At 51.0% G+C, this 24,122-nt stretch overlaps 8 protein-coding genes across 8 annotated transcripts; 3 read left to right on the forward strand and 5 right to left on the reverse strand.

Moving 5' to 3' along the window:
* The first annotated feature begins 332 nt into the window (after positions 1 to 332).
* F5J12DRAFT_843093 (ribosomal protein S26e) lies at positions 333 to 1,419 on the forward strand. The gene is made up of 5 exons (XM_051746190.1): positions 333 to 394; positions 620 to 797; positions 860 to 925; positions 980 to 1,247; positions 1,308 to 1,419. The coding sequence occupies exons 1-4, from the start codon at positions 392 to 394 to the stop codon at positions 1,105 to 1,107; spliced, it is 375 nt and encodes a 124-aa protein (XP_051598267.1). The 5' UTR covers positions 333 to 391; the 3' UTR covers positions 1,108 to 1,247; positions 1,308 to 1,419.
* F5J12DRAFT_237630 (pyridoxal phosphate-dependent transferase) lies at positions 1,390 to 3,230 on the reverse strand. Its single transcript, XM_051738532.1, has 3 exons — positions 2,360 to 3,230; positions 2,047 to 2,306; positions 1,390 to 1,983 (listed from the first exon to the last, which is right to left on the reverse strand). Exons 1-3 carry the CDS (start codon positions 2,879 to 2,881, stop codon positions 1,530 to 1,532), a joined length of 1,236 nt encoding a protein of 411 aa, XP_051598268.1. The 5' UTR covers positions 2,882 to 3,230; the 3' UTR covers positions 1,390 to 1,529.
* Positions 3,050 to 4,927, reverse strand: F5J12DRAFT_843108 (WD40 repeat-like protein). Its single transcript, XM_051746191.1, has 7 exons — positions 4,789 to 4,927; positions 4,662 to 4,735; positions 4,496 to 4,611; positions 4,286 to 4,445; positions 3,680 to 4,226; positions 3,450 to 3,611; positions 3,050 to 3,358 (listed from the first exon to the last, which is right to left on the reverse strand). The coding sequence occupies exons 1-7, from the start codon at positions 4,842 to 4,844 to the stop codon at positions 3,223 to 3,225; spliced, it is 1,251 nt and encodes a 416-aa protein (XP_051598269.1). The 5' UTR covers positions 4,845 to 4,927; the 3' UTR covers positions 3,050 to 3,222.
* F5J12DRAFT_843113 (putative RNA helicase) lies at positions 4,920 to 12,346 on the reverse strand. The gene is given in 17 exon segments (XM_051746192.1): positions 4,920 to 5,197; positions 5,217 to 5,448; positions 5,503 to 5,606; positions 5,662 to 6,089; positions 6,143 to 6,205; positions 6,257 to 6,413; positions 6,464 to 6,778; positions 6,833 to 7,226; positions 7,278 to 7,534; positions 7,588 to 8,338; positions 8,390 to 8,499; positions 8,550 to 8,628; positions 8,681 to 8,776; positions 8,826 to 8,874; positions 8,928 to 9,370; positions 9,427 to 10,676; positions 10,728 to 12,346. 17 exon segments carry the CDS (start codon positions 12,300 to 12,302, stop codon positions 5,009 to 5,011), a joined length of 6,492 nt encoding a protein of 2,163 aa, XP_051598270.1. The 5' UTR covers positions 12,303 to 12,346; the 3' UTR covers positions 4,920 to 5,008.
* A 137-nt stretch (positions 12,347 to 12,483) lies between these two features.
* On the reverse strand, positions 12,484 to 13,094 carry F5J12DRAFT_843115 (uncharacterized protein). Its single transcript, XM_051746193.1, has one exon. It carries the CDS (start codon positions 12,732 to 12,734, stop codon positions 12,498 to 12,500), a length of 237 nt encoding a protein of 78 aa, XP_051598271.1. The 5' UTR covers positions 12,735 to 13,094; the 3' UTR covers positions 12,484 to 12,497.
* Positions 13,095 to 13,395: 301 nt separating this feature from the next.
* F5J12DRAFT_894464 (DNA mismatch repair protein) lies at positions 13,396 to 17,633 on the forward strand (the record flags this gene model as incomplete). The annotated part of the gene is made up of 24 exons (XM_051747744.1): positions 13,396 to 13,516; positions 13,563 to 13,783; positions 13,838 to 14,050; positions 14,106 to 14,247; positions 14,299 to 14,382; positions 14,457 to 14,623; positions 14,696 to 14,813; positions 14,878 to 14,939; positions 14,998 to 15,105; positions 15,193 to 15,285; positions 15,345 to 15,482; positions 15,572 to 15,694; positions 15,755 to 15,926; positions 15,984 to 16,047; positions 16,113 to 16,174; positions 16,213 to 16,344; positions 16,400 to 16,440; positions 16,499 to 16,666; positions 16,729 to 16,774; positions 16,831 to 16,876; positions 16,939 to 17,111; positions 17,169 to 17,236; positions 17,288 to 17,330; positions 17,401 to 17,633. 24 exons carry the CDS (start codon positions 13,396 to 13,398, stop codon positions 17,631 to 17,633), a joined length of 2,838 nt encoding a protein of 945 aa, XP_051598272.1.
* A 215-nt stretch (positions 17,634 to 17,848) lies between these two features.
* On the reverse strand, positions 17,849 to 20,852 carry F5J12DRAFT_906451 (S-adenosyl-L-methionine-dependent methyltransferase; the record flags this gene model as incomplete). The annotated part of the gene is made up of 14 exons (XM_051748787.1): positions 17,849 to 18,038; positions 18,128 to 18,205; positions 18,268 to 18,319; positions 18,391 to 18,755; positions 18,815 to 19,117; positions 19,192 to 19,269; positions 19,326 to 19,542; positions 19,591 to 19,721; positions 19,775 to 20,130; positions 20,191 to 20,223; positions 20,279 to 20,350; positions 20,411 to 20,516; positions 20,571 to 20,675; positions 20,725 to 20,852. 14 exons carry the CDS (start codon positions 20,850 to 20,852, stop codon positions 17,849 to 17,851), a joined length of 2,214 nt encoding a protein of 737 aa, XP_051598273.1.
* A 285-nt stretch (positions 20,853 to 21,137) lies between these two features.
* On the forward strand, positions 21,138 to 23,640 carry F5J12DRAFT_843149 (uncharacterized protein). The gene is made up of 2 exons (XM_051746194.1): positions 21,138 to 22,037; positions 22,102 to 23,640. Exons 1-2 carry the CDS (start codon positions 21,206 to 21,208, stop codon positions 23,379 to 23,381), a joined length of 2,112 nt encoding a protein of 703 aa, XP_051598274.1. The 5' UTR covers positions 21,138 to 21,205; the 3' UTR covers positions 23,382 to 23,640.
* Positions 23,641 to 24,122: the final 482 nt, after the last annotated feature.

Below are 24,122 nucleotides of genomic sequence, written 5' to 3' on the forward strand. Positions count from 1 at the left end.
GAAAATTTTGTGGACAGCCTTAAGATATGCCTGTTCAGCTCCACTCCAGGCCACATGTACCATTTCATACTGCATAAACTGGGTGCTGACACTATTCATTATGCATTATGCAAATATTTGCCATTTTCCCTGCAAGCCACTGTGGCTACACCCATAAGTCCATGCAATATGACATCTATGCATTACTAGCTTATGCATTACGAGCAAGTGTACTGTACTCCCGAGAGATATGTAGGAAAGGAAGATGGGTGTTTACATAATGCAGGCAAGGGCAGGTCTGCGGGATCGTGAGAATCCTGTAAGGAATTTGCCGACTCTGGTTGGGCGAGCGTGGTAGGTACTGACAACCAGTAAAGCCCGCCAACCTCAAGACTCCGGGGACCAATTCAACATGGTGAGTGGTATACCTACGCTACGAGAGACACGAGATGGCCAAGGTTTTGTGCTGGAGAGAGCCGTGGGCAGGTAGCGCACCAGGAGTGGGTGGATGAGCTGTCACCCCTTAGGATGATGAAGTGCACGGCCAGTTACTATGGATGGCCATACACGACGCCTACCAGTTGCACCCACTGGACTGTCGGAACATCCAAGTAATCAATGAAGCTTACATTCGCAACAGACTAAGAAGAGAAGAAATGCCGGCCGCAGCAAGCATGGCCGCGGTCACGTTGGCTACCTCCGCTGTTCCAACTGCTCGCGCTGCGTCGCCAAGGACAAGGCTATTAAACGTTTCACTGTGAGGAACATGGTCGAGAGCGCAGCCGTCCGTGATATTAGCGAGGCTAGCGTCTACCCAGGTATGTATTCGCGTCAATTACGATACTTCCCTGACAGTATGGTTCTATTATTTGATGTGCAGAATATGTTATCCCTAAACTTTACATCAAAATTGCATATTGCGTCTCCTGCGCAATCCACTCGCATGGTAAGTGATATTGGTGGTGCATGCCAGTTCCATTTATCACTCTTGTAATGCCAGTCGTTCGCGTGAGGTCACGCGAGGGTCGCCGCAACCGTGCCCCTCCCCCACGTATCCGTTGGAAGGATGGCAAGAAGGTCAACCCGGCAGTGGCTGCTGCCGAGGACGCGAAGGCTGGCAAGGCATGAGACCTGTCCTCCCTATAGGTGGTTTTGTTATGTAATATGCAGCCCGATGTATCATTCTCATGCCCAATATCCACACATAACATCCTCCATCGGCGCGAATATCTTGGGCGACAGTAGCCGTTCTATGTTGTACTGTTTCGCTGAGAAACTTTCGTTAGTGCAGCGCGTGGCAAAGGATGACAAAATAAGAAGCAAGGTACCGTGAACAACCGCACGATCTTTTACTATAGCAAGGTAGTTCAGATATGACCAGCGTGGAGCTGTAGCTTGTACTGGTCACCTGCAGGTGAGGGAACGGGACTTCTACCAGGCTCCGAGTACGGTTGATTTGATGATTACAGTTCCCCACTTGTACTTCTCTGGATACCCCGCTCTTCTTATGTCTAGTAGTTGTTATCAGAGCCCTTTAGCGGTGGGCCTGCCTAAAGTGCCTCCAGAATTTTCCGTAGCTGTTCTATCAGCACCTTGTTCTCCTCTGGAGTTCCGACAGTTATTCTTAAGCACCCTGCACAACCAGGCTCGCTACCCCTGTACCTCACCACGACTCCGTTCTCCTCCGCGAGTACCTTGTAAATCCTTTGGGATCTTTGGTTGTCAGGTATACGGGTCACCTTGTCAACAACAGGTACCACGAGGAAGTTTGCATCGTTCCCCCCAATGATGGGACCCAACCCTAAGTGACTCAGGTCCGTGAGTGACTGAGCCAATCTACTCCTGGAATCCAACAGAAATTCTATTTTTTCCCGCATAGTTGTAAGAGAAGGTTGCTCCAAGGCAGCAAGAGCTAGTTGGGCTGTTGGTGTGGAGATATTGTAAGGCGCCTTCGTGTTCGTAAGTATTTGTATCAGGGGTGGTTGGGCGAGGGCAAGGCCTAGGCTATGATCACGGATTTCCCTGCTGAGCGCAAAGTGACCCGTTGTGAATCAATGAACTACCCACCGAATACCGGCTAACCCGAAGCTCTTGCTCAACGTCTGCATGACACAGAGATTTCCATAATCTCTAATCAGTGACACTGCCGAAGCATCTTCGCCGGCGAAGTCTATGTATGCCTCGTCCACGACAACAATGCCTTTGAATGGCTCATAGTCAAGCAAAGAACGGAGTGACTTGAGGGATATCAATGTTCCGGTGGGGTTTCCAGGCGAGCATAGAAAAACGAGTTTTATTGTAGGGTCAGAGGACAAGGCCGCCTTAATCTATGGTGGAATGTTAGCTCTAGGGTTGGGGGAAGGTGTCGAGCAGCACTAACATCATTTACCACCAAGCTGAACCGTCCATTCTCACCACCTTCCCCTTGATCCCCACTCAGATTTAAATTGCAGCGCACGATGCCAACATCGTTGACATGCGCACACACGGTGTACATGCCATACGTAGGGGGAGTGATCAAGATTTTCTCGCGACCGGGCGTGACGCATACACGTAAGAGTAGGTCGATAACCTCGTCGGAACCGACGCCGAGAAACACATGTTTTGGATCAGGGAGGGAGCGTAGTTGAGCGATACGGGCTTTGATATGGTCGTGGGACGGGTCGGGGTATCTATGTAAATCTGCGTCGAGCACGGAGAGTAGCTCTTCTGTCTTGCCCACTGAAGAGATGGAGTGTCCAAGGGAGTTTTCATTGGCATCCAGAAGTATTCCCTCCTGATAGTCGTCGCGAGCGCAACGGTATGGGTGTAAGGAGAGGATGTTAGGCCTTATGACTTTCTCGATGTCGAAATGGGCAGGCCGCTGGGGCTCACAAGAAGGGGCCAAACCCAGAATGGCCATCGGTGGTTCGGGGAGAATGTCGTCGAGACGATTGTCGTCTACGGGACTCTTTATTTGTGGTCCGCGTCGATGACTCGATGATCGGCAAATCTAATCTAATCGTCGGCTACCACCCACCTTTCTCCAGAGTGCACACATTACAGAGCAATCTGGCACCGTGATCTTCGTGGTCAAATTTAATGTATCCACTACGTACGCAGAATGCTGGTGATCATGGAGGACCCTCCGTTGCAACGCTCGGAAGGTATTACAGCAGTCACAAGTTACAGTGCCAAAAACCCAGACAGGCAGAAATGAAAGAGGAGGCCTAAAGCACTCACTGACCCGTCCAGAGACTAGAGCTATTCCCCTCCCGCAGGGTCAGAGTCTACGATGCTGTACTGTTTCATCAGCATGCACTCCCCACCATTCTCAAGATCGATGCTGTACGCATAGAAGTAGCCGTCTGAACAAATCACCATAACTTGGGGGAGAGTGCTGGACATTCGTAGGTCCAGCATTAGAAACAACCGAAGTAAATAGATTGCCTATCCTCAGGACACATCCGAAAAAGTGCAAATTTACGCACCTACTTAGTCCAACCACTGACCTCACTCCGCTCGTTGGAAGGCGCAAGTTTGCAAAGTCTCGGGCTGGTTCCCACATTTCCGTAATCGTATGAGGGAGATATCCCCCAACAGAAGAAGACAATGATTTCGTGAGATGGAGAGAACGTCGTCGAAGGGACGCACTTGATGGCATTGGTTAAATGTCTCCCGAGGGTCATACCACAAGATAAAAGGGAGAAAGTGGACTCACGAAACGCCACCGCTCTTCTTTCGCTCATCCACAAATGTGTCGTAATCCCCTGCAGCCCTCCCATCATCCTGGTCCTTGCTGTCTATACTTTCTAACGGACTCGAAGGTCTATCCTTTTTCGAGTTCCCGGAAACCTGTCGTCCTCCCAGTTTGAAGATATGGACTGTGTCATGTGCCGAGCTAACGGCTAAAAGGCTTCCTACAGTGTTGAATGCCATGCTGTAAATCTTCGTTTCTCGTGTTCCTCTTCTAAACTGCCATAGTCTCTCGGCCCCTGGTACACTCCATACGCGAATGATCGTTCCCTTGTCGGATGCAGTGGCAAGAAGGGTACCAGACGGAGAAATAGCAAGTGCTGAGAGTGGAGATTTATGTGCACGTATGATATTAGTTAGCGTTAATGTCGTAGTGGAAAAGAGAAGCACATCGCCCGAGGACGAATCCAGAGCTGCCGATCCAGATGAACCTCCAGGCGTTAAAGGTGACGGAACAGGCGACGGGTAGGCAAGGTAGGACTGTTCTGCATTCGGAGACAGAGCACATATTGCTGCACAGAAAATTCGTTGTAGAGCAATCAAGGTCGCCCCGGATACGTGCGGTGCTCACCTTCTGGATTTGGCGCAGTCTCAATGACGTGGAGAAGTCGCATGTTAGATATGTCGTATATGTATATTTCGGTCTCGAGTACAATAACCAGAGTCTTGCGGTTAAGTTTGACGGCAAGGATGGAAGAGGGGAAGAGGAGCTCGCATATCATGGATTGACGCTAAAGCCGACTCAGATTCGGACACGAAACGTTTAACGCATTCGGTGCACCTTTGTATTCACTATTTGCAACTTGCGAGGACTCGACTGAGGTTGATCTGCTGCGCCGACAAGAGCAAGAAGTGACGTGCAGAAGAGCATCTCCACAATTCCGCGCGCTCCGTCGTCTGAGGTATTGCTCGAGCCAACTTGTGCCTTTGTGTTCTAGAACACTTACTCATGGTATAAACCCTGCCGAAGGGATCACAATTCGTGATACTGTAACCCTTCCGAGTGCCTACGGATATGCAACTGTTGACAGGTAAGGACAAAGGGTGGTATCCCTCTGTAACGACTCTACTCACGAGTAGTCTTGGTTGAAGTTGGCGAAGAGCATATTGGGATTTGTTCGTTCTGCCATGGTCGCGGCGTACTTGCTGGTGTTGGGTCGGCGTCACCGCTGTATTGAATTGACTTGCAAGGGAGCACGGAACAAAGCGAAACAAACAAAGGGGTTGCGATTACAGTGGTTGTGGGCGTTTATGTACATTACACGGCGGTCAATAAGATGATCTACCCAATACATCATTCTTCCATATCCTCGTCACTGGCATCTTCATCGCTGTCACTCTCCTCACCCTCAGCAACGTCGATGGGATCAATGCTCAAATCGTGATCTGCGCCAACGTATGAGTCGCAAATGACGTATAACTTGAGCGAGTGTGCCCCCTTAGGCAGAGCAAACTCCAGTTTCGCGGTCAAGCTCTTGCTGACCTGTAACACGTTTGATAACATGTAGTTGGCGCGTGCTAGGCTCCCCGATCACTAGCCACCAATTTGCCATCTTCTTCAGGGGATAGAACGGTGCTACAACGGTTTGGTCATCATCGGCGTTCTCTTCGTCGGCGTCTCGAGCAAGCGAGACATGCATCAAGATGGGCGCGCCAGCTGTGTATTCGCCTTTCACAAGTTCGTAGGAGACATCCAAAGTGGGGTATGAGTTGACAAACATGGCGACATCACGCCTACAGAAGACGTTGTTAGCTGAGAAACAAATTGAAAATTTGAAACCTTCGTACATCTGTCGCATATCCATTTGCAGCAATGCATTCCGCTTGTCATCCTCCATCTCCATGACATCATAAACGGACTCGACACCTGCCTCCTTGCAGCGTTTGATTACCTGACACCGAAGTATGATGAGTAGGATAGCCAGATATGTACTGGCAGCAACGTACCTCGGTGTCGAAGTGAGGAATCTGCTTCAGGGGAGAATCCGTTTCCCACATTGCTTGCACACACATTTGTGACAGGTCCATAGCCCCCAAGGCATTTAACCAAGCATTGGACGACATGACGTCTACACATGCAGAAAGCAAGTTCAGCACCTTCTCCAGAACAAGCACTTGATCGGCAGCGAGGTCCGCCGGGAGCTGAATGCGCGAGAAGTGAGCTTGAAGTAGAAGGAACGTCTTAAAGCGCGGTGCCTCGAAATCTGGGAGCTCAAGCCTAACGGGAACACGGTCGTATATCCGGCGAAGTACCACGTCTTCGTGTCGGCGGATGGGAATCGCTTCGAATTCTGCCGACGAAGAAACCACCTCCAACAATCCCTTGAGCTTCGTACGCTCTTTTAGTGACAACGTGTACACGTCGACCGTGACATCTGAGGTTTCACTGTTTAAACGTGTGCCAGCAGGAAAAAATGAATAAACTCACAAGATATGTTGTAGTACGCAGCGATCATGCCAAGGTTGAGCGCAGAGACATCCATTTCATCTTCTGTGGGTAATGTAAGTCAACGCGTAAAGTGATGAACAGAACTGGACATGCCAATTGCGATACACTTAGATTCGGTAAGATCTTGCAACGTGTTCTCTACAAGTTCGGACAGGTGATCGGAAAGATGTTGATGGTTGACATTGTGCAGATTATAGTAATTCGGATTTTGCGTCAATCGGCGGTAGAAGAATGTCCACGTGAGGATATCCTAAGCAGGTATTAGTAAGTCGAAAGGAATAGACATGAGGACCTCATTACCATCGCATCTTGCTTGTTCTCAATGGTCTTGACAGCAATTTCCGCAAGGAAGTAGTCGTGGAGAAGGTGCGTAGGAAGATGCGACTCGATGGGTAGCCCCTCCGCCAGGAATTTCTTGTAAAAGTCCTTGCGTGTCTGCTGACACATCAACACACACCGACTCCGCTCGTCTTCTGTGGGTCGGCAGGCACGGCCCATCATTTGTAGGACGTCCATCACAGGGTAATCAACATAACGGTGCTCCTTCCCTTCATAATACTGGACACCCATGATTATGACCATGTAGCTTGCAACGGGAAGGCTCCATGCCGTGTCCTAAACGAATCAGCTAAGCCATCAATTCGTAACGAAATAAATATTACAACTGACCTTGGAGACGACTAAAACCTGAATAGCGCCAGACTGGAACAGCCGTTCGACAATGCGTTTATCCTGCTTGTCCATTGCCTCGTGATAGTAACCAATACCGTCTTTCAAGCACTCCACAAGACCCTTGTCGTTAACGTGATCCAGGTGGGGTTGCAAATCCGCCTCTTCTATGTTCAGGAAGCGCTTCGGGTCGCTATCTGCTGCGCAGTGGACTAACAAATCGTCAACTGTCAGGCGACACTGTTTTCTCGAGGGGACGAAGATAATAACGGGTTTTGTCGGTGCGTACTCGACCATAGCTAGGTACGCCGGCTTGGACATAGCGATCATCAGTGATGGATGGTGAGGAATGTTGAAACTCTGCAAATGGATATCCATGTCAAGAGGTCTTGAGCTATAGTAGCTGCGTTAGTTGATGTCATGTGAAGATTCACGGGGGACTAACCTCGGCGAGAAGTTGAAGATTGCATGTGAAGGAGCGCCTATCCACTCGCCAAGGTCACGGGCATTTGCAAGGGACACACCACATGCAACGATACGCGTCTTAATCTCCGTCTGTGCGGAGACATATCGTGTCCGCGAGATGATGACTTCGTAGGTAGGGCCAACCTCGCCTCCAACCAACTGAATTTCATCTGCAATGAGAAGGGCAATTGTTTGCACATTCTTCCTTTGTCGCCATCTTCGGGAAAGGACATCCCACTTCACTACCATGTAAGTCCCATTGAAGACCGATGCAGAAGTGAGACACGTACCTGGGTTGGTGTGCATATAATGACATCCCCTTTTTCCAGTAAACGCAAGTCCGCACTCATCTCTCCGGTTAAGCTCACAATTTCTTTGCCGCCTTGAACGCCGCTGAACTTGCGACGCCATTCAACGACGCGTTGGTCCACCATCTCCTGGTACGGCTCGATACAAACCGCACGTGAACCATCCCGCTTACTCCACAATCGTAGCATCGCGAATTCGGCACAGACCGTCTTCCCGCTACCAGTGGGTGCGCCAATGAAGACGTTCTCATCGGACGTGTATAACGCTTGGAAAACTTGCGTTTGAATCTTGTTGAACGTTTTGATTGTCGAGGAGTAGATGTTCTCGAACTCCTTATTGTGCAGCGCGGACAAAGGCAATGGTTGGAGGTCGAGCAGGGGCGTTGGCAGTGGAAATTTCTCCGGCAATATCAAATGCTTGAATGAAATAGGGAGGCGCGTCTCTGCGTGCAGCCAACGATCCGAAACGACCGAGATATAATAATTGGGAGGCACCGGTTCAAACATGGGTACGGTTATCGTGACGTTGTGCTCGTTGTGCTCGCCCTCTGCGTAGCGTTGACGGAGAACAAAAGTATCATGGAAGAGGACAATCTCGCCGTCAACATCCTCCACTAGAATATGGAAGGCCTCTGTAGTACCGTGGATCTTCTCGTCCCACTTGAAATCAGGAATGATGGTGAGATCAATACGAATGAGGGAACGCGTGATGGGCTGGATTTGAGCTTGTAGCCTAAACGCGACTTAGCATGATATGACACATTAGACCTGTCGATATACTCACTGTAGCTTAGGGAAACTGTGTACTAGCCGATGCACGAGGCGACCCGCGTTGGGGATGCCGATCAGCTCTCCCAATTCAGGGGGCTCGAGGTCAAAGTAGCGATACCATGGCTAACAAACTATTCAGGACACACACTATTCCAACCGCAAGATTGACTTACGAATTGTTTACCCTCCGCCTTTCTAACGACTTCTTGCGGGACACCTTTGAACTGTCGAAGCGGCGTCATCGACCCCCACCTGCAAGGGACGTTAGCTGCGAATAAACTTGCGAAGAGCTGGCGCAACCTACATTCGTTTTTCGACCATCTTGCAAAGGGCAAGGCATGCCCGAGCTGGCACGGCCCACCCGCGCTTGAGACAGATTTCGAACATTGCACGCAGGATACTAGAGAGCGTTTGGAACCCGCAAGCGTCGATTCATGCAGGGAACTCACCGTCCAGCAGACTGTTGCACAAACACCATATCCGCAACGAGTGCGAAACCTGAAAACCCGCACCTCAGCCAAAATCTGGGAGTTGGGCTACAGAGTATTTACCTTCGAGCTTCAGCTGCGAGATGTACGCTTGCAAGAGTACGTTGATCTTGGCTGCTGGTTCATCCACGCCCTCTTTCACAGGAATAGGTACACGCTCGAGTAACTTGCTCAGCTCCAGCTTCTCCTCCTGCCTAACAGGTAGCAGTTTAAACTCGTTGGACAACGCAAACACACGGAAGAGCTCCAGCATCGACATCGTTGGACGTAGGTGCTGGTTGTAGGTTGCCATTGAACTGTGTGTGATATAGTAGTGCGAAGCGATTCGTCCCAGTTCCGTACTCTGGAACCTGCCCGAAGCTCGTTCATACTTGATCAAGTGGCATTTCTCGAGGAGAACCGCCGCAGAATGTATGATATCGGCTCGCTTTTGGACGAGCTCCTCGTCGTCTTGGTAGTCCACGCCGACACCGTATAAGCCAGGTGACCTGAGCATACGGACGTACCTAAAACTTATAGTTAGCGACCACTCTCAAAGCTCTACCAAAACAGCGAAACTTACAAATATGTGTATCCCAACCACTGTACCGCCTCATCCCTGTTTCGCACCGTACCTAAAACAATTTCCGCATTCAGATTATCTGCCAACTTTGACACCAGCTGGCTTTCGATTGGCAGCTGCTGGTTCAGCAAGCTCAAATAATACTGAAGTTCAGCGTGATTCGTTATGATAACACCCTCGCCAAACGTGTCATATTGGGGTCGCCCAGCACGGCCAAGCATTTGGAGCACGTCTTGCGGTGATAATTCAACCCACCGACCCTTTTCAGGGTTATAAATCTGGGTCCCCCTTATGATGACTGTATGCGCAGGTAGGTTGACACCCCAAGCGAGCGTTGCCGTGCAGACAAGCACTTGCACCGCGCCATCAGCAAAGAGGTCTTCCACAAGCGTACGATCCTCGCGAGTCATACCCGCATGGTGTATGGCGAAGCCGAAGGGAAGTAAGTCGCGGAGGTTGGGATCCTTCACGTTACCGACCTCCGTGGTAAGGATCTCTCGCGTCGCCGAATCAGGCCGGACAAACTGCGTAATCGTTTCCTTTTCCATTGCCATATCACGGATGAACTTCGCTGTCTTGGCCGTCTCCTTCCTGGAATGAACGAAAACGAGTGTCTGATTCTTGCCTGCCTGATCGAGCACCTTTTCATAGCACACTTCGTTCATTACTTGGAAACGTTTGATTGCCTTCTTCTCCGTGACGCCGATAAACTGCTGTTGAAGGCCACAGGGTCGGTACGAAGCGTCGAAATAAAATAGGCCTTTGTTCTCGTCGACACGCAAAAACGTCGCAACGTCTTGGTAGTTGGGAAGCGTCGCAGACAGCCCGACAAGTCGCACATACTCTCCCGTTTGTTGCATGCGGCGAATGGTCCGAGCAACAATACTCTCCAAGACGGGGCCGCGCTCATCGTGCAGCAGATGAATCTCATCTATGATCATGAGGCGCACGAGATTCGTGTACGACATGTCGGTGCTCTTGCGCGTAATGACGTCCCACTTCTCCGGCGTCGTGACTATGATTTGCGTCTCGGCAATTTGCTGCTTCGTCATCTGAGAGTCGCCAGTAAGCTCGCCAACCTTGATGCCGAACACTGACAACCGCGAGGTGAAGTTGCCAACCATCTCTTGGACTAGTGCCTTCATTGGAGCAACGTAGACAATCTTGAAGGCGTCGAGGGCAAATTCACCGGTTTCATCATTCCGGTATTTAGCGAGCTCGTTAAGAATAGTGAGCATCGCAACATTAGTCTGTGAACATCATCAGATCTTGCGCTGACAAACCATTAACGCTCTACTCACCTTGCCTGCACCAGTCGGTGCACAAAGCAGAATAGGCTCATCAGTGCCAAATGCAACCGGGAACAATTTGCTCTGCACCCTGTTCAACTTCGGTACGGTGAATGCAGCCCTTGCCCACCCGGGAAGCTTCTCGATCGAAATGAACTCGTCGTCGCGGACAGGTTTCTTTGGCGGAGCGGGTACATGAATCTCTTCAAAACCCTTGCGTGAACGTTTGAACGACCCATCAGGAAGCTTGCATTTCTTGTTAGTCATGAGGTGACCACCTTGGCTGAAAGCCATGCTCTCGAGGTCAACAGTATGTTTCGGCTGTAGCGTTGAGCCAGGGGCAATGGTAGCTGTTTTGGGTACGGCGGCGACAGATGGTTTGTCGACGTCCATGGCATCATCACGAGTTCTCTTCACCTGTCTGTCTCCTTCTAGCTCGCGTAAAATCCACCCGACACCCCTTTCGCGCATGGCAGTCTCCACATCTACTCGGCTATCCGCAGTGGACCGTATCAACTTTGTACACCAAACGATGACGTCCCTGTTCTTCAAGAACCTGGTGATCACGTTGAAATTTTGGTACTCGAAAAGTTCCATGAGTTGGTTTTCGCAGTCGCGAAGACTAGACTCTGAATCAAGAACACCAAACACCGAAGCAGCCTTGTCTGCTGCAGTAACGGGGTCTAGAAATACCTCGGAGATCTGGCGCTGCAACCAGAAACCGTCAATAGCGTGCGGTGATACGATGTCCTTGTCAGTTTGAGCTTTGGAGGGTGCTGAGGCAGAACCGCCGACGATGAGGTCTTCATCTTCATTTGCGCCCTCTTCGGCTTGTTGGGAAGTCTCCTCCGCCTCTTCGTCGTCGGACTCATCCCGAACTTCGTAACCCTCGTCCTCTTCATCCTCTTGCTCCTCCTCGTCGAACACCACCGCGACGCCGATCTCATCGTCAATGCCAGCATCCCTCCTCTCGATATCTGGGTCCGCCATAGTCTCTTCTTCGGCGCCATAATCGGTGATCTTCTTCGATAGTGCCACGAGCGGAGCAAAGGCGTCATTGGAGATTGAGCCCATGATCTCCTCGATTTCCTTTTTCTTGTCGAAGTCCTTCAAAGAGTCGTTTTTAAGTGTCTCGAGGATGGTGTCTGTAGCACTCCGAATGATGTCGTTGGCCTGGTCGCCAAGAGCCTGATGGACAGCTGCCAGCATGAGCTCGTACACTTCCCGTGTCTCCGCAGTGCGGGGACGGTAGCGTAGACCTTCTACATCCTGAGTCGCTTCGATAATATCGGCGAAACCCAGGCCGGCGTCGAAACGTTTTCGCGACGCAACTGCTTTGTCGAGAGCATCCCTCCCCACTGCAGTACCGTCAGCCTTTTTCTTCTTCTTCTCGACGTCCTTTGGTGCAGAGCGCTGTACACGAGATCCCATTTCCCTAGGGTCAATTTTACCCGCCAGCGAAGTGGGGGCGCCATCTGGTTCGCGGTCCCGCCGTGGAAGTGCAGAGCGGTCTGCGGTGAGGACGAGCGACGAGATCGCGCTGTAGTTGTAACCTGAGAGGTCTGGTTTTCCGGGGCGGCCCGACATCGTAAAAAGCGAATGCTCGTCGTCGTTTGCCAACAATATTCAAATAGCTGGACACGCTCGGCGCGGGTCGTGGCGGAGATTGAATTTTATGTCAGCAGTGGCGGTGCAGCCAACCGCATTGTGGGAGGTGTTTTTCAGCATGCAAGGCATGTACATTACAAAACTGCGAGGGTGTGTCGTATGATACAGTAAGAACTAATGGGTGGAGGCACTCGAGGCGAGGACGGGATACAAATAGCGTTGGAGCGTGAGTACGCACGCTGGCCTGGATAAGTACAGGATCGTCGGCGACCAGGGCAGCACTATGAGGAGACTCGAATGAAAACGAGTACTACTAGTACTAGAAATACAGATTCGTAGCTGAGAAAACGACGAGAATGAAAAAATAAAAATAAAATAAAAAACCGAAAAACGCTGAAAGGCCAAAACCATGACTCAAAGAGCTAAAAATACAAAGGCGAGGGCTGACAAGCTCGATAGCTGATAATGATAAGAAGAATTAAAACATGGTGGAGGGTGGCAGCCGTCATGCCATCCTCAGCAGAACACCGTTGTCGGGCACTACTGTGATCTGCAAACCCAACGAAACCAACGGTAATTCTGCCTTAGACTTCTGTAATCTAAGGCTTTAAGCATAAACCGTAGGCATCTCCCTGATCTCCTGGCAGTAATGTGACAACATTAATAGACGAACGTTGACACCGCATGTTCATAGACAAAGAACGCTTTGCGTTGAAAACGAGAAGTCTGGTAAGGATTGAATCGCATGAAATGGAAAACGCATGACATCATCTTTTGGTAAAGTTGCATGAAAAGCGAGACGCGTGACATCACCTTTTGGTGACACAGCTCTAAATTGGAAACCAAACTCGCACCCTTCCACAGAAGATGAAGCTGGACCAGGACTGCTCCGCGTCCTGGAACTGTGTGTATGTAGCTACTATGCAACGTACGTTCCAGAAAATTGGAGGAGTGTACCTGCGTTTGGCGAGAGTAGAAACAAACCACTGTGCAAGTTTGGAAACTTGATGAGGGAGTACGCGACGCGTCAAGACGCGCTGCCTGAAATCCAAGCTCCACTTTCACACTCATCATGTCGCTAATGTACGGTAAGGAAAAGGACGCCGACCACGACCTTCAACACGCATCAGACCCAGGATTCGTCTCTTTCTTTTCAAAGTTGCCTAAAAAATCACCCGCAGGAGACGGAGTCAGTCCGTCTGTTTGACCGCAACGATTTCTACTCCGTGCACGGACCAGATGCTCACTTCGTGGCCACACATGTCTTCCGTACCAATTCCGTATTAAAGTACCTGGGCGCCGGAGGGAAAGCAGGCGGTTTACCCAGCGTAACGCTGAGCTGCACTCTGGGTCATCAGTTCTTAAGAGAGGCTCTGACGGTTAAACAACTCAGAGTCGAAATCTGGGCTCCTGCACCAGGCCAGGGGAAAAAAGCCGCAAAGTTTGTGCTCCACAAAGAGGTGCGTATCACTATTGTCCCATGAACCGACAAGGTGATACCGGGACTCGTCCAGGCCTCTCCAGGAAATCTCCAAGCAGTTGAGGACCTTCTTTTCGCTAATTCAGACGTGCTTTCTGCTCCAATTGTCATTGCCATCAAAATTTCAACGTCTGCTGGTGCTGACAAGGCAAAGACCAAGTCTGTGTCCGTGGCGTATGCCGACACGAGCGTTCGAGAACTAGGCGTCGCGGAATTTATTGACAATGATCTCTTTTCCAACACAGAAGTAGGGCCTTTTTCCAGTTTGCGGCAAGGGTCCTAGCTGATGGACGAATGTGCAGTCTCTCGTTATTCAGCTCTCCGCCAAGGAAGCTATAATACCTACTGGCACTGCATCTGGAACAACCGACCGTGATATTGAACTCAACAAGCTGAAGGCAGTACTCGAGCGATGCAACGTCGTCATCACTGAGCGAAAACCGAGTGTGCCACCCTTATGCCTTAGTTACGTATCGCAGCTAATACCTTCCACAGGCGAGTTCACGGCGAAAAATATCGTGGACGACGTCAGAAAACTCACTCAGCAGGAGAGTGACATGGAGGACTCATCCATGGATTGTGAGTTCCCGTTTTCCACTTTTGGAGTCACGGCTCCTCTGACGGATCGGTAAAACCGGACAACTCGCCTACAGCATTCCCCTCCCAGGGTGCTCTGTCAGCTCTGGTTCACTATCTCACATTGTCCTCTGATCCGGCCAACTTTGGCGCATACACCCTGCGCACGCATGACCTTGCTCAATATATGCGTCTCGATGCAAGCGCTGTGCGGGCGCTGGGACTCGTTAGTTTCGAGGCAGGGGTGAGTCGCCTGCAATATTTTAGCCACAATCAAGTCGCTTGGAATTGTTGCCATGCTGACACTTTGGTATAGGGTACGATAAACAAGTCATCCACATTGCTAGGTCTGCTCAATAAATGCAAGACTGCGCAAGGGACGCGGCTGTTGGGCACATGGCTTAAGCAGCCCCTAGTAAACTTGCATGAGATACGTAAGTGACCGTGCAAACACTAAGTTCTATATCGCGGTGGTATATCGTACTGATTCGGGTCCAGGCAAGAGGCAGGACTTGGTGGAAACATTCGTCGATGACTCGTCGACAAGGAGAGTTTTGCAGGTATGTGTCTGTTATTTTACTAACCTCTTCCGTGTATATGGTCATTGACGGGTGGTAGGATGAATATCTCAAGTTCATGCCTGACCTCCACCGCATAAGCAAGCGTTTCAAGAAGGGCGTGGCTTCGCTCGAAGATGTAGTCAGGGTGTATCAGGTTGTGTTGAAGGTGATTCTATTGTCCATCATTTTCGGTTCCCATTGATTCTGACCTACTCCTGAATCGACGATCGTTTCTTGTGCTACAATCGCGTAGATGCCCGGCTTAATTGAAACACTGGATGGCATTCAACACGAACATGAGGCACACAGGGCGTTGGTGAACGAAACATACTTGGAACCTTTCAGAGTATGTTACAAGCCGTCGTGTTCGAATGAGATGCGACTCATATCTCCCGACCCAAACAGACACACTCAGATAAGCTTTCCAAATACTCAGAGATGGTAGAGACGACGCTCGACCTTGCGTCATTGGACACGCATACGTACACAATCAAGCCAGAGTACGACGAGGGTCTGCAGACATTAGCAGCAAAACTGATGGAGGTGCGTGGAGTTTCGTGGCGCTCGCCATCTTTAGGAGACTCTGCTAGGCGCTGCTGGTCCTGACGGAAGTGTTGACGCACTTTGCGTAGGTCCGGGATGGTCTTGACGCCGAGCATCGCACTGCCAGTAGGGATCTTGGTCTTGAGCTTGATAAGAAGCTCCACCTCGAAAATTCCGCTACGTATGGGTACTGCTTCCGACTGACCAAGAATGTGAGTGGCTTTGGGATTTTCCATCCAGACAAACAACTACACTTTTATGATTCAACGCAGGATGCAAAGGCCCTTTCGAAGAACAAGAAGTATATTGAGCTCGGCACAACTAAATCTGGTGTCTACTTCACGACTAAAACACTCAAGTCTCTCGCTACCGAATATAAGGAGACAACAGACGATTATCAGCGTACGCAGTCAACTCTTGTAAAGGAAGTTGTCAATATTGCATGTGAGTAACCCCTGACTCGGTGTATCACACGCGATGGACTCTGCATGGGTTTCATAGCCACCTATACACCGATTTTGGAGAGCCTGGATCATATACTTGCTCACCTGGACGTCATCGTGAGGTTCGAAATTTTTCTTACGATATTGCTTGTCACTCGCTGACTTGCTCTTCCCCGTGCTGGTGTAGTTTCGCGCACGTGTCGGTGAATGCTCCCGAACCGTATGTTAAGCCAACCGTGCTCGAGAAAGGTGTGTAAATCCGCGTTCAAGCTTCATTCACTAAGTAGGTGCGGTCAAAGGGGAAAGCAGCCTCATTCTAAGGGATGCACGTCACCCTTGTCTGGAAGTCCAGGACGAGATTAGCTTCATACCCAATGATGTTGAGATGGTGAAAGGGGAAGGAGAGTTCGAAATCATAAGTACGTCAGCTTTTTTTCCCCGTCAACATCCATACATCTAATTACTCAACCAAAGCTGGACCTAATATGGGCGGCAAGAGTACTTATATCCGACAGGTACAGATACCCTACTTCATCCAATGCACCGGCTGGTATGTTGATGGCGGTGTTCTAGGTTGGTGTTATAGCGCTCATGGCGCAAGCGGGGTGCTTTGTCCCGTGTTCCTCTGCAACGCTGCCCATCTTTGACTCTGTACTATGCCGAGTTGGAGCAGGCGACTCACAGCTAAAGGGTGTGTCTACCTTCATGGCCGAGATGCTTGAGACAGCCTCCATTTTAAGGGTAGGTTTCTCTCTGTGCATCTGCGGTGTCATGCTGCTAAACTTACCAATGCATCAACCCAGTCGGCGACCAAAGACTCGTTAATCATCATTGATGAGCTGGGCAGAGGTTTGTCTCACTACTCTGACGTTGCGTTCCCCCATTCTCACGTGAGATGATTGCAGGGACCTCGACGTATGATGGCTTTGGGCTAGCTTGGGCGATATCTGAGTGCGTCGTCGCATTCTATGTCTTCACTAGTTTGATCAGAACGTGCCACGTTCTATCGCTAGACATATCGCTTCCAAAATTCGAGCATTCTGCCTCTTCGCAACGCACTTCCACGAGTTGACCGCTTTGGACCAACAAATCCCTCACGTGAAAAATCTCCACGTAGTAGCTCATGTAGGCCAGGAGGATGGGTCACAAGAGAGGGATATCACACTCTTGTACAAGGTCGAACCCGGTACGTTGTCCTCGCCGGCTGTTGGGTTGGTGGTGTTGAAATTTTTTCCTGCCACAGGCGTTTCGGATCAGAGTTTTGGTATTCACGTTGCGCGGTTGGCAAACTTCCCAGAGAACGTCGTGAAGGTTAGGCGCGTTGGTACCATTTGTAACGAGTCATTTCTTACTTGTGAACAGCTAGCAAAGCGTAAGGCCGAAGAACTTGAAGACTTCGCCGTCGGTATGTCCTATCAAGCTATGGTTTTATAGCATTTGATTTGCGGGTTTGATTGTTCGAAATTGCTGTTCAGGCCAGCACCCTCAACAGGAACACTCCAACGAAGTCACCGAGGAAGGTATCCACATCGTTGAAGGCCTCCTTCGTAGATGGTCCGAGTCTACAGGCGGAGGTGATGACGAAGACGTCGTCATGGAAGATGTTTCGCCAGAGGCACAGCTTGAAGAGCTGCGTCGATGTGTAGAGGAATTCCGACCGCAGATTGAACGGAACGCTTGGGTGCAGTCTCTGATCGTTGCTCTCTAAGCCGGCACCAAGACCAGGGGCCTTCTGTTTGTTGCACTGGAGAATCGTCTCAGCGTTGCACGTTCTAGTTATCGGTCACTTCTATTACTACCCATTGCAATCCCCACCTCTCGACTCTCCCGTTGATGTAGATCCTACGTCCCTTCCACACATACATACATACAGCACGTTGTACCTAACGAACCCCCCCAGCACAATACCTACATAATACATCATTACTCTCGCGCCTCCCCATCGCCGTCGGAGTGTACGTCGTTCTCCGCGTCTCTATCATCTTCCGAGTCTCGGCATTCACCAACTGCCAATATCTCTACACTGGCGCTGGGCCTCGCTGACTTTTTCTTTTTACTCTGTTCCCGGGCAGCGAAGGTAAGATCTTCCCCGAAAAGTCGATGACTCAACGCGCTAGGGGTCCGTTTCAGAAATCCCATCCAAACAAGAGAAGGAAACAGAGGAACATAAGATGGCGGCCGGGATGAAATACAGGTACATGCCTTTTTGCTTTCTTATCAATCATGAGTGATATCGACACGTTGGATTTCCATAACGGTAGGACAAGGTCTCTGGAGAGTCTTCTCGACCATATCCAAATAAGCAACGGCACACAAGGAAAATGTCGAAGAAAAAAACATACGTGGTATCCATGGATGTTTCGGCCAAGAAACGAACGATATGGCTACCAGGATCTATTCAGCCAGCCGGAGGACTTATCAGCACACCGTATCATAAGATCCAGTATCCTATACCTCGCACGTACCTTTCGCCTCAATCTCAGACCTAAATGGTTCACCAAACGACGCGCAGAGCGGATAGTAATTTTGCAGAAGAGCTTTTAACGCCCCGAAATTCGCATGCATGATCATCTCGGGCTTGATGTAGGGCAAAACGACAGGTAGACCCTCCCCTAGCACGCGATACTGTGCGTCCATGCCTCTTGCAGCCTCTTGCTTGGTGATGACCTTGGTACCGCTTGCCATCAGTCTCATGCGGGTGTAGTCGTTTGCCTGGATGACAGACTTGACGAGGGAATTGGTGAGGTAGAACGACCGAACTGGGTCTCCCGCCGGATTGCGTACAAGTACATTAGACGAAGGAAAGGAAGAGGTTAGATTAAGTTGTTTTCTGGAAACCGTGATTTGAGAACCGGTCGAACTAGACCCCTAAATCACCAGGATACTTACATGCAAGCGAGCAGTGCTGGATCGTCTGGTGCCAAAAATGTAAACGGCATCTCTTTGAAAGATGGATCCGCTAGTGAAGCCTGTGCAGGCGAAACTCCGCTTCCTTCACCTCGTGATCGTTCTGCTGACTTCCTCTTGTCCTCCAAGGGCGAGAGGGCGTTGGCATCTATCGTAACAGCGTCCACGCCTGGAGTTGCGGTGCATTCGTGTTCCGGCTCCTGCATCAACGTGTCCACATCGATCTTGGGCTTCTTAGTCTCAGGGGCACTATTTGATTGGTCTTCGTCTTCCACCGAGCGTTTTCTAAAATATATTACTCTCGGTATACGCCAAGAACACCGAAGGTGGGTACTTACGATGCCTGAACATTCCTGGACGTTCTGTATTTCGCTTTTCGCTCGAAAACAGCGACAAAGAACCCTCCTGTGTCCTGAAGATGGGGGTATATGCGCATACTACACGCAACGGGTATGATCCACGACAGATGGCAGTAACACATGATTGAACTTACCAACGCTCTAGGTGTAAAGCCTCGACATTACTCGGAGGCCAGTGGGTTTCCGTCAGCTTCACGTCGGAACGCTTGTCCTCGGGGAGAGATTGAATGTAGGCACCGTATGAACTGAAGGAAGTGTTGACCATACGATCGACGGTTGGAGACCAAGTCGTAATCCCCGGGCGCCGTATTAGCTGTGGATGTTGTTCTGAGACGTCTAGAAGCTCAAACTCTGGAAGAGGTTTAATGACTGGGAGAAGTTGGTAAAAGGCGACGATACCTGGATTTGAGTTGAGGGCAGCAGCCACGACGGCTTCGTTCTCCACAGGATTAAGCGAGCAAGTCGAATACACGATCCGACCGTCGCTGGCAAGCATCCGCATGGCACGCTGTAGGATTCGACTCTGGAGACTTGTTGGATGTGAGCACCATACAGCGTTAGACATGGCAAGAGGCAGACCAACCCGTGCAGGCCATTGCCATCCATCGGCTGCCATCGTTTCCAAATGCCCAGGTTCTTCCTCAACGTGCCATCCCCGCTACACGGCACGTCACACAGTATTCTATCGAACAGCAGTTGGCCAGGCGTCTTTTTCACTGCACGACGGTTGTCGTTGGAAGATGATGGGAGTTTGAGCACTGGATAGATCGACGCGTCGAGGTTGGTAACCATGAAGGCCGGGCTGGGGAGACGGGCTGATTGATGGATGAGAAGATGGGAGCGACGACTGTCGGTGTCATTGGCAATTAGCAGGCCGGGTGGGATTGATGTGGATGTGGCAGTGTCGTTAGCGTGGAGAGCTTCCAGTAGCTGGGCTGTCTTGGATAGGGGACGTTATATGCTCTGGAAACGCTTGTGTATGAGCAGAGTGAACGATACCTTTGAGCCAGGCGCTGCACACATGTCGATTACCTAGGATATTCTTGGTTGAAGGCCCCAGAACGCAAAAAGGCCTGAGCCAACTTACCTTATGATGTGGCTGCACATCCATGAAAAGGGGAGGTAGCATACTCACGGCCTCCTGGCGTGATATGTTGCCCTGACATGTGAGTGTGTACGTGAGATGTCAGACTTGCACGTCAGGAGGGATTCTACCGACCACTTCGGTCTCGTGTACCAGGAAAGAGTGGAATTTTTTGAACTCTGGTGATCTACGAAGGACCTTTTTGGAAACGTTGAATTGCCATGCCAGCCCGTCTGGATACCTGATGGCTGCGGATGACAATCACGTCGCGTGTGTAACGTGGCGTCGATCTTACCATGGAATTTGGGTGGGGGGAGGGACGGTTTCACCCTCGAACACCACATTGTCCAACAATGGAACGTATGTCTTTTGGATGGTGATGCCAAGAGTGTGGGCTATGCTTTGATATGGGTGAGCAGGCTGTCGTGGGAGATATAGAAGGAACGTACTCTCGACTTCCGGTGATTCGAAAAGTGGTAGGCAGAGGGCACCTCAGAGCGTCCATGAATGACTCCCACTCATCATCCGGGATGATTTTTTGAGCCCTGTAGTAGGCACTGAAGCGTTCGTTGTTCATGCCAGTACGCTCGATGGGGGTGTCATCCCGAGCGCTTTCGGATTTACCACCGCGATGCCTCTTCTGCTCAGGGGCGTCAGAACAGTGAGAGACTGCACGGGAAGGGCATACCTTCGATCGCCCCATGAACGAGTGATCTATTAGGGTTAGGGCTTGCCGTGCTGTGACTCATCAGGGAGTGCTGTGGTGGCTGTGGTGCCGACTTGCTGACGCGTCTGGCGGGCAGGTGAGCTGACTAATGATCATCGTGATTACATATTACCGGAGGGTGCCGAGCTGTGCCTCCAGCTGTTCTCGTTTCACATTCGATTTCAAGACGACGACTCCCCGATAATCGAATCTGCAAACTAGTCATGCTCGTTGACGAGCAACAGCAGCAGCAGCAACAACAACAACAGATGTTCTCCTTCGATTCTGCATCCTCTCTGGATGATTTCATTAACCTCGATGCGCTCATCTCCCAACCCGCCCTCGGCGCTTCTGGCTCGCAGTCGTCTGCCTCTCCCCGCTCTCCGTTCTCCTTCCAAAACATGCCTCTCACTCCCCCACCCATCTTCTCCTCGGCCACAATCCCACAGCCCGCTACCGCTGATGACGCCTTCTTTAGCTTCTTCCTGGAAGACGACTTCTCAAAGGCGCCACACATGCCTCCCCCCGTCTCCCCATACGACTTCCTCGCCAGTATGACCGCAGCAGGCGGTTCTGGCATCGGCATTGGCACAAGCTCTTCTCCGGAAGCTTCCTCCTCAAGAGACTCCCCCTCCAGCTACGCCCTTTCCCCTCAACCCAGCTTCGGTATCGATCCCCAGTTAGTTGGGACCCCCGCCACCTCGAAGGCTTTGTCTGATTTCGACGAAGAGGAACACCACGACGCCCTTCAAGAGGAAGAGGAAGAGAAGGAGGACGACCCTCCTTCAACCTCTGGCAAATCCGCTTCTCGCGGGAAGACTTCCCGCAAGGGCACCGTCCTCTCTGGCGGCATAAGAAAGGCATCCCCCGTCTCTATCGACAAGGAGAATGGCCCTAGCAAAGAGAACAAATCCAAGAAGGAACCGGCCCCGCTCAAGATCCTCGAACCAGAGGATTGGCGTCCAAATCCCGAAGAGTACAAGAAAATGTCCAGCAAAGAGAAAAGACAGCTTCGCAATAAGATAAGTGCTCGCAACTTCCGCGTTAGACGCAAGGGTTAGCTTTCCCTCCCCTATCTTACCTGTTGCGCGGTCGTTCCTCACTCTTATATCTTCGACAGAGTATATTACCACCCTCGAAGGCGATATCGCTGAACGCGATCGTCTCATCGACGCGATTCGCGCCGAACTCGGCTCTTCCAAGTCCGAGAATATTGCTCTGCGTCAGGAAATTGACGCCCTCAAGAAGTGTCTGCTCGAGGGACGCAGCCTTCCAGATCTGCCTCCTCCTGCAGAACTCCCTCCTTCCCCTGCATCACCCGTCGTTCCCTCCGCCTCCACCTCCAATACGAGTGCTAGCAGCTCCAGCCCATCAATTGTCACTCCCAACACTCAAAAGGATCTCCCTACCTCTCCTCGCCTTAGCAATCGGGCCTTTTGGGGCGGGCTTGGCGGCATGGGAGTCACGCCGGTGCATACCACATTCGTGCCTCCCCTCGCCGTATTGGCCTCGAAGGCGTCGCTAGCCTCTAGTAGCCCGATCCTGCAGCCCTCGATTTTCTATGAGGAAACCATTCGACCGCGGGCACAGCAGGAGAACATGAATCCCAGCCTTAATCCCAGTCCACAGCGCAATTTCGTCGAGAAGAGTGGGTCGGCAAACATCAATCCTGCATTGAGCCATCTGAACAGCATCGGCAACGTCGGCGCGTTCGATGCATTTGCTGACACTAACCCTTTCACTCTCAAAACGCTTGATGCGTACCGCATGCAGCTCTGGGGGAAGATGGCCGCCCAACAACAAATGTCACAGGCTCACCACTCGCATTCGCAACAGATCTACACGCCTCCGCAATCCCCTCCACTGGCACCGGGTGGATTCGCGAGCATGCTCCAACCACACTTCTTGTTGGCACCTGCCAAAGTGGCAGGTACGTTACCTCACAAAGCGCCAACTGGAAGCGGTTCCGGAGTTTATCCGACACCACCACCCTCCCCACCAACCTTGTCGTCGTCGACTTCGGCTGCGCCAGCCCCGACGCAAGAGCAGGCTGCAATCGCGGCCCTAGCCAGCCAGACCTTACTGGGCAAACTCGGACATGCATTCTGGGAGGCCTTCTCGGGTTCTTCGACGACAAGTCCTTCGTCACACCTTACCCCCACATCTGCGGCTATGTGTAAACAGTGGGATGCCGAGAAAGTCCGCAAGGTGTTAGAGGGGCGAGCTGTTGTCAAGGTGGTGGACGTTGAACCTGCACAAAATGTCGTACCGCCTGTTCCATCGGCATCGGCATCCTCTTCATCGGTGCAGAAGGTGAAAGCTTCTGGACAAACTTGCATGCTGACGGATATGCTTGAGGAGTCGATGCGGAGTCTTACGTTGGGGAAGAAGATGAATTGAAGGGTCAAAAGCTGTGTGAGGACTTTTAGAAGGCGAAAGAAGAGATGAAAGAAGAACGGTGCTGTTCCCCGCTCCTCTCCGTGTTTCACCAGTGACTTGTCTTTTATATGTAGCCTCTGCTTCCTACAAATATAATTACCACATACTACATACGCTCTTTGTTCTACGGCTTTCGGTGTCCATACGCTTTCGGAGAATATCTTTGCTCGCTGACATCCTAGTATATTTATATTGGATCTCTACTATGTTCGACGTGATCGATGAAACGATGGGGTAATACTACAGCATATGCCAGCATTAAAAACCTCGAGGCCATTGGCCGTTGATCGAACAAAAGGAAGTTCACGCGCTGTTCGGGTCAGGAGAACATGCTGTAGATTGCGCCAGCATGATAAATTGGATCGCATTTACTGATATCTACTCGCTGTACAGGGGAGCCTCCTCGCCCTGTACCAGTTCCTGCACGTCTCCAAGCCTGTAGTCTCCGTAACTCGAGGGTGTTCAGAAGGAGTCCTCCACAGCGCTACGAGGCGTTGGGTGGTTTGCCTTCCAGCTGTAGGTGTGCGCTTGGCTTAGCGGTGCTGCAGTGTGTGAATCAAACGCACGCCACTGGCTGGTAAACAGCAGCACTCCAACGTTGCAGGACTTACCATCGCGCCTATAGTCTTCTTCCTTCGTTACCAAGCTCTGGCGGCCGCTGCCATTTCCTTAGCCACGGCGTGCTCTGCCACGGCTCGTCCA

The sequence above is a fragment of the Pisolithus orientalis genome (assembly GCF_024613125.1).
Source record: "Pisolithus orientalis strain OTSU chromosome Unknown F5J12scaffold_23, whole genome shotgun sequence".
NCBI lineage: Eukaryota > Fungi > Basidiomycota > Agaricomycetes > Boletales > Pisolithaceae > Pisolithus > Pisolithus orientalis.

Coding starts and splice junctions, on each gene's coding strand:
- F5J12DRAFT_843093 (XM_051746190.1), top strand. Junction 798..859: donor CGAGGCTAGCGTCTACCCAG/GTATGTATTCGC, acceptor TTTGATGTGCAG/AATATGTTATCCCTAAACTT. Junction 926..979: donor CTGCGCAATCCACTCGCATG/GTAAGTGATATT, acceptor TTGTAATGCCAG/TCGTTCGCGTGAGGTCACGC.
- F5J12DRAFT_843108 (XM_051746191.1), bottom strand. CDS start 4,844: ATGGCAGAACGAACAAATCCCAATATGCTCTTCGCCAACTTCAACCAA. Junction 4,736..4,788: donor AACTTCAACCAAGACTACTC/GTGAGTAGAGTC, acceptor ACCTGTCAACAG/TTGCATATCCGTAGGCACTC. Junction 3,359..3,449: donor TCAGTGGTTGGACTAAGTAG/GTGCGTAAATTT, acceptor ACGAATGTCCAG/CACTCTCCCCCAAGTTATGG.
- F5J12DRAFT_843149 (XM_051746194.1), top strand. CDS start 21,206: ATGCTCGTTGACGAGCAACAGCAGCAGCAGCAACAACAACAACAGATG. Junction 22,038..22,101: donor CTTCCGCGTTAGACGCAAGG/GTTAGCTTTCCC, acceptor TATCTTCGACAG/AGTATATTACCACCCTCGAA.
- F5J12DRAFT_237630 (XM_051738532.1), bottom strand. CDS start 2,881: ATGGCCATTCTGGGTTTGGCCCCTTCTTGTGAGCCCCAGCGGCCTGCC. Junction 2,307..2,359: donor TCAGCTTGGTGGTAAATGAT/GTTAGTGCTGCT, acceptor ATTCCACCATAG/ATTAAGGCGGCCTTGTCCTC. Junction 1,984..2,046: donor TTCGGGTTAGCCGGTATTCG/GTGGGTAGTTCA, acceptor CCGTGATCATAG/CCTAGGCCTTGCCCTCGCCC.
- F5J12DRAFT_843115 (XM_051746193.1), bottom strand. CDS start 12,734: ATGGTTTTGGCCTTTCAGCGTTTTTCGGTTTTTTATTTTATTTTTATT.
- F5J12DRAFT_843113 (XM_051746192.1), bottom strand. CDS start 12,302: ATGTCGGGCCGCCCCGGAAAACCAGACCTCTCAGGTTACAACTACAGC. Junction 7,535..7,587: donor TTATATGCACACCAACCCAG/GTACGTGTCTCA, acceptor ATGGTAGTGAAG/TGGGATGTCCTTTCCCGAAG. Junction 7,227..7,277: donor ATCTTCAACTTCTCGCCGAG/GTTAGTCCCCCG, acceptor CAGCTACTATAG/CTCAAGACCTCTTGACATGG.